The sequence below is a fragment of the Vespa mandarinia genome, chromosome 1, assembly GCF_050613455.1.
Source record: "Vespa mandarinia isolate Hongniang chromosome 1, ASM5061345v1, whole genome shotgun sequence".
In the NCBI taxonomy this organism is placed as follows: domain Eukaryota; kingdom Metazoa; phylum Arthropoda; class Insecta; order Hymenoptera; family Vespidae; genus Vespa; species Vespa mandarinia.
This window is the reverse complement of record NC_140810.1, coordinates 4,055,001-4,067,500: the sequence shown is the minus strand read 5'-3', so window position 1 is coordinate 4,067,500 and position 12,500 is coordinate 4,055,001. Positions and strand designations below refer to the sequence as shown.

Genomic DNA, 12,500 nt, shown 5'->3' with positions numbered 1-12,500 from the left:
TTTTGTCCTTCGATATAAAATTTTTTTCTCGTTCTATGATCACATTGATCGATAGAATCCATTGATATATTAGTCTCGATTGTAAATAAAACGACGTATTACAACGTTATAACGTAACATAAATTGTATTTTATTATTGCACATATTAATAAATACGATCGATACCTAGTTCCTTTAATGACTAATCTTTTTCAAAATATTATCACGAGTACGCATTCATATCGTAGTCATAAGTATTATATACAATTATCAGGAAGGCTGATCTTTTTCTCTCTCTCTCTCTCTCTCTCTCTCTCTCTCTCTCTCTCTCGATTTTAATATATATCTCTTTCTATTTCTCTCTCAGTTTGCTTATACAAGTAAGATGAGAAATCATTAATGAAAATGATTTATAATTTTGTCATGGCACGAGTTTGAGCCATGATATCTAACGATAAGATCGGTCTATTCCATTTTTTTCCTGTCATATATATTTTCTTCTTTTATGTTTTTCTCGAAGCTCATTGCAGGTGCGAAAACTTAAAGAATTTTCTGTAATGAATGATTATCGTAAGAATCGATTCGAATCCAACCGTAGACCGTAAGCTCCGCTTATCGGCACGAAGTTATCGGCTAACAAGTTGTACCCCATAGGAAACATAGTAATCCCCATTCTGTCGAGAGAGAAAGAAAGAGAAAGAGAGAAAGAGAGATAAGAACACTTTGCCTCTTGTGGTGCAACGTTTTTACTCGTACGAACGACGGTACTGGGATCGTTCGCTATCTCACCCTCTCTTAGCGTTGTCCTCGAACAGTTCTCGAACGTGAGCGAGATATCATCGTTGGACCTCCCCTAAAAGTTCTCTCTTAATCGATATTTTCTTCTAACGTTTTACTAATGTAAATACTTAATTAAACGTAAATACTTAAATTATATATCCCAGATTTTAAACTTCTATATATATAGAATTTTTATGAATAACGTATTTATCTATATTATAATTTATACATGTATGTATGCATGTGTGTACGTACGTAGACACATAATTATAAAAGATTAAATTTAAAGAAAGAAAGAAAAAAAAAAAGAAAAGAAAAGAAAAGATAAATAAAAAGGGACAAACGGTTTCAGAGATAGTAACGATTAAATAAATGATTGTACCTATTGTTATTACTATAATTACTTATTTTCTCCAGATAATATGTGTATCCTGATTCTATTCGAGTTTTGATAGAAAGTACGATCTCTCTAATTCTCGATCGCTCGCAGCTCTCGCTTCTTTGTGCCGCAGGTAGGCAGATAGTCATTCTCGTTTACGATAACGCCATACGACGACGCGATGGTACAGAGAGAAGGGAAGCAGAAGGAATAAGGAGCGAAGGGTGGCATGCGTAGAAAGAGAGAGAAAGAGAGATAGCTAATACCGGACACACAAGCACTTGTATGTCCTAAATCACTTACATCGCGATTACTTCATGTGTGGGGGGGCTGTGGCGTATGTAATTACCTGAAATTATCATTACTCATCATCAATGCACTCGATAGTCAGACGAGTCTCGTTGCCAATGCCGATCCTGATACCGATCTCAATGCCGATGTAGATCGGTAGCTATACTCTCCTGTGGATCGGCCATTTCGATCCTCTCTTTATCTCTCTCTATCTCTCTCTGTCTCTCTCTCTCTCTCTCTATCTCATTTTCTCTCTTGCATATATCCGTTTTCCTTACGGTATACAGCTGTATAGTTTATACAACAATTTTTGTCGATATATCGAAAATAATCCTTTCGTTATCGAACGGCCAATCGATCGATCGATCGATAGATCGATCGACCTATTTAATCAGATGATATGCGAATCTCTCGAATGGGAAGTATCCATGTTAATAACAAGAGTGATGATACGTACCTTTGCAAATAATATGAATAAACCTGATGCATCCGTCTATTATTTTTAATAATAAATAAATATCTTTTATACAGAAAATAGATACGTACTTATATATGTTAAATTTGAGAAGACCGAAAGCGTTGTAACGGTCAGTTTAGTGTCGAAGAGAAAAGATGAAAGAGGAAGAAGAAGAAGAAGAGGAAGTTGTGGAGAAGGAGAAGGAGGAGGAGAAAGAAAAAAGACGAAGAAAAGTAGAAGACGAAGAAGAAGACGAAGTAAGAATTACCTCGAGGAAGATCCCGTAGATTATCGCAAGAAGGAGCGCGGCTGTGGTACCGTCCTCTCGCGAAGCGGCAATTACAATTAACCGGGCGTAATATTTAATTATTGCGCGTTACACTCACACAGAGAGACCGCTCGCGGCCACGTTTTAATCAGGCAAACGAGAAAATATCCTTGCCCGTGCGCTCTTAACTGCCGTTCGTTTCTGCCATCGTATTTGCATTCGTCGCACTACCGTCCTTTTCTTCTTCTCTTCCTCCTCCTCATTCTCCTCAACCATCTCCTCCTTCTCCTCTTTCTCCTCATCTTCATCCTCTTCTTCTTCTTCTTCTTCTTCTTCTTCTTCTTCCTCTTCTTCTTCTTCTTCTTCTTCTTCTTCTTCTTCTTCTTCTTCTTCTTCTTCTTCTTCTTCTTCTTCTTCTTCTTCTTCTTCTGTTGATCTTCTTCCTCTGTCTTTCTTCGTCGGCAACAGTAGGAGCAACAGCATCGTATTCGCGTTCGGTCCCGAGAGAAATGAAATAGATGCAGCCGCGAGAAATCATGCCGAGAGTCATTACACTTGCGCTCTTCTCGTAATGAACGCCATACGTACAAATCGACTTAAGACGAACGTTTTCGCTTTCCCGACCGTATCCTTCTTTTTCCTTTTCTTTCTTTCTTTTTTTCTTTCTTTCTTTCTTTTTTTCCCCCCCTTCCGTTTCAAAGGAAGCGCGTTCCTCTTCTCCTCGTATCTAAATACCGTAGAAGTAAAGTGCATACATAAATCTTCGGTATGTTATACAGGAGTATCTTGGTGATCCTCAGTCATGATTTTTTTTTTCTTCCCATTCGAGTTAATGACAATACTATTTTTACAAAAAAAAAATTATTTAGAACAATGTGAAATGAAATATTGTCATAAATTTGTATCAACATCGTAGATAAATCCTCTCTCTTTTAATACGTATGTTTCAGTGTTTGTGCTTTTCTTAAACATATATAAGCATACATACGATAATATTATATATAAATATGTATATATATATATATATATATTTAAAAAGAAAAAAAAGAAAAAACAAACTCGAGAAAATACATTATAATGCATTATTCCGTTAGAAAAAAAAAAAAACAGTAAAAACGTACAAGAAGCTTATGCTTTAGTAAATTCTCCTTATCTCCTCGCGTTTATCGTTAAAATCTTCATAAAATAAAAATCATGATGAGAGAAACGTATTTAAACGCAAATTCCTTTGGATAATAGACAACGAGACAGATTGAATCGTCCGAGAAGTCCTCAGACAAATTAGCAAACGCGCAAACAATGACGTAAACGTTTTAACGCTGTGAAAATGCATTACTTGCATATATATATATATATATATATATATATATATATATAAACACATATAGCTATGTGCACATATATATGTATATGTATATATCTACGTATATACTAATATATTTACATATGTACATTGGAAAAAAAATATTCTTGCCAGATATAGATCCTTTGACACTGTATGCACTGTACGTAAAAAATATTTTTTGCATCACTATAAGCCGAAGAAATATTTAGGTGACCTTAAAAGAAACATCCTATATATAATATATATATATATATACATATATATATATACATATATAAATATACATATTTATATATTCTTATAGATGAACAGGTATATATATATATATATATATTTGTATATACTTATTGGAGTACAGGTCCATTGACGAGCGATGCAACGAGGAAAGTAAAGAGAGGTGTACGAAGAGTTCAAAATGACATAGTAGACTCGGAATAATGGCTCCCATTGAATCCATCTCTTTCTTTTTTCATATTACTAGGGAAGCACACACGCTCCCTCTTTTAAAGAAGAAAAGGAAGATAGAGAAATAGAGAAAGAGGAGACGACGTATGGTTTGACACTTTCGTGACGGTTTCCGCAGCACAACGAGGCTCGCGCTCATTAGGGAGACAGGTTAAAGCTCGATTATACAGCCGTTAACGCGGCACGATGCACGCGCGAATGAGAATGACGCCGGTGATAAAACTGCCGGGATATGGCATTGCTTCTACGAGGTGACCATGAAGAAGTGGCTCTTTCACTTTCCGGCCGCTGACTCTCTCTCTTTCTCTTTCTCTCTCTCTCTCTCTCTCTCTCTCTCTTTCTCTCTCTTTCTTTCTCTTTATTTCTCTCATTCCGTTTCCTTTCTTTGTTACCATCGAGGCTTCCAGTCGATCAAAGACCTCCAACACATACTTACATACACACCAAGAGCATGGTACTCTGATCGAGCTCCCATCGAGCACCGCCTCTTCGAAAGATTTCAATGTTCCGTTCCATGAAATAAAAATTCTTAAACGAACGTAAATGCGCCCTCTTAACCCTACCCACTCACTCGCTCGCACGCTCGGACTCGACGAGCTTCGTTACCGTGTCTTCTCTTCTACGAAAAAAACCGACTAGCTGTGGCACCTTCGATGAATCATAAAAGGGTGGAAGGATTCCTCTCTCTCTCTCTCTCTGTCTCTCCCCTCTCCTCTTTCTCTCTCTCTCTCTCTCTCTCTCTCTCTCTTTCTACATACATATATATATATATATATATCTAGCTCTTTGAGATGTACTCCAAGATGTACGATTGTATCGTAACGATGGTCTATGTCGTTCTAAGAATATTGTATCGTTTGATGTATCAAGAGATTCTTCTATTGTACTTAGAAATCTAGTTAGAAGGCTTTAGTTTTTGAAATCATTGATAATGATAAGATGATAACGAGGATAATCCCAAAGTCCAATAATATTATTTATTTGTACTAGTGAACGATCTATTTCCTTAAAATGAAAAAAAAAACGATCTATTTCTTATATTTATAATTATATGTTATAGAAATAAAATATTATTAGAAACTTTTTTACTGATTGAATTTATAAATTTTGTGAGACTGAAATCTTCAAAATAGTTCGATATCTATTTAAAATCTAAAAGAGACGTTCCCGAAATATATGCGTAAACACATCTTTTTCGTTAAGTTTACGCAGCTGATGTTCGTATCGTTTGATACGCATAACACCTATTCGAAAATTAAACATCATTTATTATCTACAAAATATTATGAAATCATAACGTCGTTCATTCTGTACAAGCGAATTAATATTTTGACAACGACAGAATGTATGGCGTAATAAATGTTTTACTAGTAATGTATATACATATGTATATAATCAGCTGTAACGATATCTCAATTTTTTACTTTTGATTTGAAAATATTTTTTTTTATCTTTCATCCTTCTCTCTCGATTATTTCTTATTACCAGAAACGCATCGAAGAGAATAGATAAAAATGTTTTAATAGTACAACTAATTTCTTCGATAATCCATCTATAAAACGTTTCGCAATGGGACGGGAAATAGTATTCCCTTCTATAAGACTCTAACGTCATTACGCAGGGAATTAGTTTCGAATCACGTAAAAGGAAGCAATCATACCGTCGATCCTTTCTATTTTAACCGGCAGCTCACATACGTACGAGTAGGTAGATTTTGCTGGACACGTAATTTGTATAGGGTGTTTCTAAAGATTATTAGTTCATTAAACTAATAAATTAAAGGAAAAGTTTCTCAGTAGAAAATTTGCTTATTCAAACGCAGTCACGCACGCACGTACGTATACATAGATTCATATGCGCACATACACACATGCACACTTATTATTATTTTTCCATATTATTAATATTAATAATAAATCTATAGGATTAATGATAATAAAACAGATTATTCAAACATGTTCTCTCATTTTGGTAACATCCTGTATAAACGACGTTTCAAAATCTAATAAATAATAATCCTTCTCTTAAAGTAGTCAGCCTCCAAAAAAAAGGACGTCGATGGTCGTACGAGAACCGTGTAAGATTTCATAAATCTGGCATCTAAATGAAATTGTAATTAATATTTCGAACAACAACTTTGAAACGTTCGTTGTCGATCTCTCAACGTGAGAATCGAGTTTCTTACGAAATATATACCTTTTTTTTTCTTTATCCTTTTTTCCGTTTTTTTTTTTTTTTTTTTTTTTTTTTTTTTTTTTTTTTTTTTTCTTTTTTACCACGAATGATACCTCCGTAGTGGGACGTTAACAACGACAAAAATATACATCCCGTTTTCCATGAACGAGAAGAGAATCGTAAGAGTACCACGGTTGATGAAGTCTCTCGGCCCAGTAGCTGTGCCTACCGGCTACTTCTTGTCCGCGATAATAATAATGGTTGGTGATTCGAACGGGGTAGCAGCGCCATTGATAGACCATATGGCGTGTGCACATTCCATGGATTTAATTGCCTTATATCGCGCAAGAGTATATACCGCAAGTTACGAGAGTGAGCGAGAAAGAGAGAATGAGGGAATGATAGAATGAGAGAGAGAGAGAGAGAGAGAGAGAGAGAGAAGGAAAAGGGATGGAGAGTAGGAAGGTAACCGTCGATCCTCTCGATGTACTCGCACCGATGAATAATGAGTACTCGGTATATAATGCGTTTACCAACTGATATCTTCTCTGACTGATCGAACGATCTTCGATCGTGTATATTCTTGAATACTTTTAATGTTCGTAAATTCTTCTCGCCAAAGTAATACTTAACGTTCTTACTATCTCAGATCTCATCTTCGATAGTCAATTTCAAGAGATCTAAATTTCTACGTGACATTTAAGAACTCGACAGCTAAAGAGAATCTTTCATGAGTATTCATCTCCGTTTATACAAACAGAATTCTAAGAGCACGAATTCGTTGATTTCATTTATCACAACTGTAGCTTTACGTAACGATCTACGATCTACCAAAGGAGTATAACTATGTAACCACATATGTATACTTCTATATACTTATCTGTAAAACGATTGTCGATCGAACGCACGATCACATTAAATGTTAATGTATTTACTTGTTCTATGAGTATTACGTAAAGGACTACTTTCGAATGTATTTATATTGGCTTTGGTAGTCAATCTTTTTTTTATTGAATCCTAATGTATTAATATGGATCAATTAATCTGAGAGAAAGACGGAGAAGGATTTTATAGTCACTTAGGCATTTAATTTTATACTTACGTAACGAACAAGAAGACGACGATCAGATATTCCAAAATGTTCGAATTTTACTACAAGGATTCGCATGCGTTCGATAACATCCGCGTTAGTTGCAAAAGATTTCGTGGGGGGTCGGGAAGGTCATCATACTTCTACTTATTTTTTCTTCTTGTTCTACTTCTTTTTCTTCTTCTTTTTCTTCTTCTTCTTCATCTTTTTCTTCTTCTTGAAATTCTCATTAACTATACTTTCGAGGCTGCATCATTGCTCGAGCTATAAAAGATGATTTCGACATTTCAAATCGGGTTCTTGAAATTGATATGCTAAGCAGATAATCATAATGATAATGATAATGATAATGATAATGATAATGATAATAATAATAATAATGATAATAATAATAATAATAATAATAATAATAATAATAATAATAATAATAATAATAATAATAATAATAAAGGTACCAGTTCATTGTGCAACGTGAATGTATATGACGTGATAATTATCTTTTATAAGAAGATACGTACTCGAATAAAAATTAGAATTGTTTAGATCGAAAATAATCTTCTCGAAAATCCGATTTACAAATTTATTTATTGAAAATAAAAAAATAAATGCGTTAAATCATAATGATCGATAGTTGCAACTTTCACATATGAATTAATTAACGGGATACGTAAATATTGATTATTGGAAAAACGTCATCGAAATTGTATTTTAATCTACATTTCACGCAATATCTCAAATCGAAGAGTATTCGCAGCTGTTAATGAAAACATTAAATAAACACCGTATTCGTATATAAATTTGTTTCAAACATCGACTCGACTTATTGTATCGAAAGATTTTGATAGAAAGATCCATCGATCGTTCAAAGAAAAAATAAAAACTAATGTAAAAATGGCACGTAGAAATTTTCCAATCGTTATTTGCCTTTTGGCAGCTGCCATCGGCGCTGGTAAGTGATCAAGAAAGATTTAGAAGAAGAAAAAAAAAATATATATATATATATATTTTCTTTTCCTTTTTCTTTTTGTAATTTTAACACAAATTTAAAAATTCTTTTTTCTAATGAAACATACTTTTGTCCATCAGTACACGGTGAGGCACCTGAAGCTTTAGTCGGCGCTTCACTCGCTAAAGATAACGAATTTCCATACTTGGTATCCATAAGATTGAATAATTATTTACACTGTGGTGGTGCTATCATTGATGAATATCATATCCTTACCGCCGCTCATTGTATTGTACCTTTATTAAGCAAAAAACCTGGTGAGGTAACCATTGTTACTGGTACGAATAATCTTTACTCTGGCGGTCAACTTTACAAACCAAAATTATACGTCGCTCATCCTGACTATGACTCCGATAAAGCTTGGGTAAATGACATCGGTGTAATCAAGGTGAGTTTAATAATGAATTTGAACTCGAACAGAATTGAATATTTCTATATCGATATCTCTTTCACGTTTTAAAACATACTTGACGTAATAATTTGTTTTATTTAATCCATAGAAATTTATGATATAAATATAAAAGATCTTTCTTAATACTTTATATTTAGAAAATATCGTACATATGGATTATTCTTAAAAAATTTTCTTTCGCTTTCTCATTCATTCTTTCTCGATTTCTTTTCTTCTCTCATTCTCCCTTCGAATTTTTAATATTTAAAAATCATTTATTTCTATTTCTTATAGCTTTCCAGCGCAATTCAATTCAATGATCGTGTAAAACCTATTGCTCTTCCAAACACAATGCCACCAGTTAACGTTCAGGCTTTGATCGGTGCTTGGGGTGCAACATCTTCACCACCAAGGAATATCTCTCCTTTACTTAGAACATTGAAACTCAAATTATTGTCTCAAAAGGAATGTCAGCGCTTTTTCAAAGACATAGTTATCCATTCGAATCAAATCTGTACTCTGGTTCAAAGGAACGTTGGCACGTGTTCAGTAAGTATTGATAATTCATCGAATTACATTGAAACGTTTCATTCTTAATTATTAAATTTTAATCGAATATTTATTATCTTTAGGGTGACAGTGGCAGTCCATTAGCCTACAATAATTATATAATCGGTGTCGTCTCCGGTGGAATACCTTGCGCCCAAGGAATCCCTGACATCTTTACTAACGTTTACAGTCATCTTAGCTTTATCTTAGATGCCTTGTCTCGTTAAATTGAATTTAATACCCTTTTACGAACAAACTGATGATTCTACGATTTATTTTTATGATTACATGTTCAATAAATATTTTCATCGATACGTTTAATCCTTTTCTTCGACCTTATTTAATATTTTTGATATCTCTCATAGTACTTTCTTTTCCTATCTTTATCTAAATCGATAGTACAAATTACATTGATAATTCGGTATAATTGCATTTATAATATTTCTTAAAATAAATTTTTTTAAATATTTAAAACTTTTAAACTTCTTAAAATAATTATTTGATATTAATTATCGAATTGCCATTTATTTAAATAATTATTTAATATTAATGATTGAATTGTCATTAAATATAATTAAAAAGAAATAATATTAGAAGTGATAATAATGATTAATAATGTATCGTTTAATGTCACATTCGTTTCGATTTAAAAAAAAAAAAAGAAAAAGAAAAAGAAACTGCGTTAGTTCTCGATTATTCATTTGTTAATATATTCTTTATACATCAACAAATAATAAGAGTAAATATTAAATTCGATCGAAACAGCTTTATTTGAATAATCAGAAATTATATGAAAACTATACACATATCGACGATAAGCGTGTTATCTCAAAAGTGTTCGTATTGATACTTAATTAATCTGCATATAATTACAGATAAAAATATCCGTAATTCTTATGTCTACATTCTAAATGAATCGATAGACAGATCAAAACTAATTGAAATATTCTAAGTTGATAATATTTGACAACATTCAATCGAATATTTCTAATCTGTGTATTTTTCATCAAATTTATAATACTTGTCATATATGTATATTATAATATAATTAACGCTTTTATTGTATTTACTTACTTTGTATTATTACATTATCGTACTCAATAAAAATAAAAATCACTTTTTCAATAGATATATATATATATACATATATATATATATATATATATATATATATATATATATATATTTATTCTTTTTATTTATTTAATAATATTTGCCAAAAAATTTACAAGTATCTCGAGAAAATATGTAACACTATTCCAAGTCGACATGATCAATCATTGAATCCTTTTTTTCTCACGAATATGTTTGAGAAATTCAGGATAAAAATTATTATAAATAAGAAATTTGACAAAAAAAATTGTTAAATTTCAAAATTAAACGGTTTATTAATTTAGCATAGCATTTCTAATAAAGGTGACGTGAGACGAGACTTTGGTAAAGACATCAGGTACTCCGACAGCACAAGGAATAACCCAAGAAACAATACCAGCGAGATGGCCGTTGTATGTAAGCGGGCCACCACTGTCACCCTGTGAATAAAAAAAAAAAAAAAGACAAGTGTTAATAATTATCAATTTTACAATTAAAAAATGTCGATTTTGATTACTTGAATGAATTTTCCTCACCTGGCAAGCACCAATTCCTTTGTGATTAAGTGCACAAATATGACTTTGATAGATCGTTAGCGAGTGTTGTTTTTGGCAAACATTATTATTTGTAGAATACATGTCGGCCTTTAATAATACATTAGAAATTGGACCGTTCGCATAAATTTTACCCCATCCACTCAAATGAAGTAAACTATTGTCTGGTATTTCCGTATCGAGCAATGGAATAGGCCTCTGATAGATGTTGAAATTTATAGGTTCTTCAAGCTGCAAAGATAAATTATTGTTAAAAAAAAAAAAAATTATTAAAAAGAAAAAACCGTTTGCTTAATATATTATCAAAAGAAAAAAATGTTAAGCGTCGATGAATTCTTTTAATAAATAATTCGTACTTACCCCAAGAACAGCTACGTCGTTGATCCAAGAGGTTTGCGATGTACCTATGTATCTGGGATGGACACTAACAGATGCGATATTGTGAGTTTGACCACTATTACCAAGATAAATAGTTCCAGATACAATGGTATAGTAAGGATTGGGAATATTAACCCAATTATTAACACAATGAGCTGCAGTAACGATGTGTCTCGAAGAAACGATACTTCCACCGCATATGTGATTTCCATTCACTCTGAGGGAAACTTGATAGGGAAATTCACCAATAGCTGCACGACTGCCTCCTACTATACGTTCGGGTGCTTCGGCGCATGCTTCTAAATAAACAAATGAAAATTTTCAATGATGATCAACGTTGAGGTATTTCAAGAAAAAAAAAAAAAAAAAAAAAAAATGACGATAATACAGTATTAAATAATTATGATACAATTCATCGTGAAACATTATTCTTGAAATGAAATTTCTACTCTTCTCTTAATTCGAACTTTCTTCTTTTCCTTTTTATTTTTTTTTTTCTTTTTTCTTTTCTTTTCTTTTCTTTTACCTCTAGCAAGAACACCAAGCACGAAAAGAGCCAGATATGACATTCTAAAATCCATGCTGACAGTTCCAATGATTTGACAATGAATGGAATGAAAAAGAATCTCCTCTTATATATATATATATATACTTGAATAAATACATACTTGTAAATTGGTACTTATCATCGTCCTTGATTTGCAGCTGCTTTTCTTTCCTAAAACAAACAAATCCATAAAAGGGAATACGTGCGTTATCGTTATTTTAATCTTTGTTATCATTGATTAGGTATTATAGATTATAAAAAGCCCAATTATCCGCATTAAAAAGGAATAAAATCAGAAATTATTGAATTTTTAGGTGATATCAGCTTCACTGATTTTTGTTATTAATTCAATTTATTATTATTAATTCAATTTTTGCACAAGAGTTTAATCGTGAGATAAATCAAAATGATGTCATAGAAATCATTGATACGCGAGAATTCGACAATTATATATTTGTTTATACTATCGATTTCATTTTCACAATCTTACATTTTCGATAGATCTTTTTTATGTATTTAATTTTACTTTCATTCGATATTTGATAATCTATCTGAGAATAAAAGAAAGAAATACTGTTATAGAAAGAAATTATCGCAAATCATATTAGATTTAAAAATCTTCCCATGTTTATTTATACATTTTTTTTTGTATTAAATTTTATTAAAAATTATACGTGACGCAATTTAGTCTCGTACTATCGATCGATCGAGTTATCCAAAAGGAAAGAAAACTAAAGTCTTAATTAATGGCGTC

The 12,500-nt window shown here is 32.2% G+C and overlaps 2 protein-coding genes across 2 annotated transcripts; one reads left to right on the top strand and one right to left on the bottom strand.

Moving 5' to 3' along the window:
* Positions 1 to 8,065: 8,065 nt before the first annotated feature.
* LOC118444860 (chymotrypsin-1-like) lies at positions 8,066 to 9,483 on the top strand. The gene is made up of 4 exons (XM_035873564.2): positions 8,066 to 8,178; positions 8,316 to 8,623; positions 8,921 to 9,175; positions 9,259 to 9,483. The coding sequence occupies exons 1-4, from the start codon at positions 8,121 to 8,123 to the stop codon at positions 9,400 to 9,402; spliced, it is 765 nt and encodes a 254-aa protein (XP_035729457.1). The 5' UTR covers positions 8,066 to 8,120; the 3' UTR covers positions 9,403 to 9,483.
* A 956-nt stretch (positions 9,484 to 10,439) lies between these two features.
* LOC118444859 (chymotrypsin-1-like) lies at positions 10,440 to 11,801 on the bottom strand. Its single transcript, XM_085658659.1, has 4 exons — positions 11,726 to 11,801; positions 11,182 to 11,498; positions 10,804 to 11,052; positions 10,440 to 10,707 (listed from the first exon to the last, which is right to left on the bottom strand). Exons 1-4 carry the CDS (start codon positions 11,778 to 11,780, stop codon positions 10,564 to 10,566), a joined length of 765 nt encoding a protein of 254 aa, XP_085514785.1. The 5' UTR covers positions 11,781 to 11,801; the 3' UTR covers positions 10,440 to 10,563.
* Positions 11,802 to 12,500: the final 699 nt, after the last annotated feature.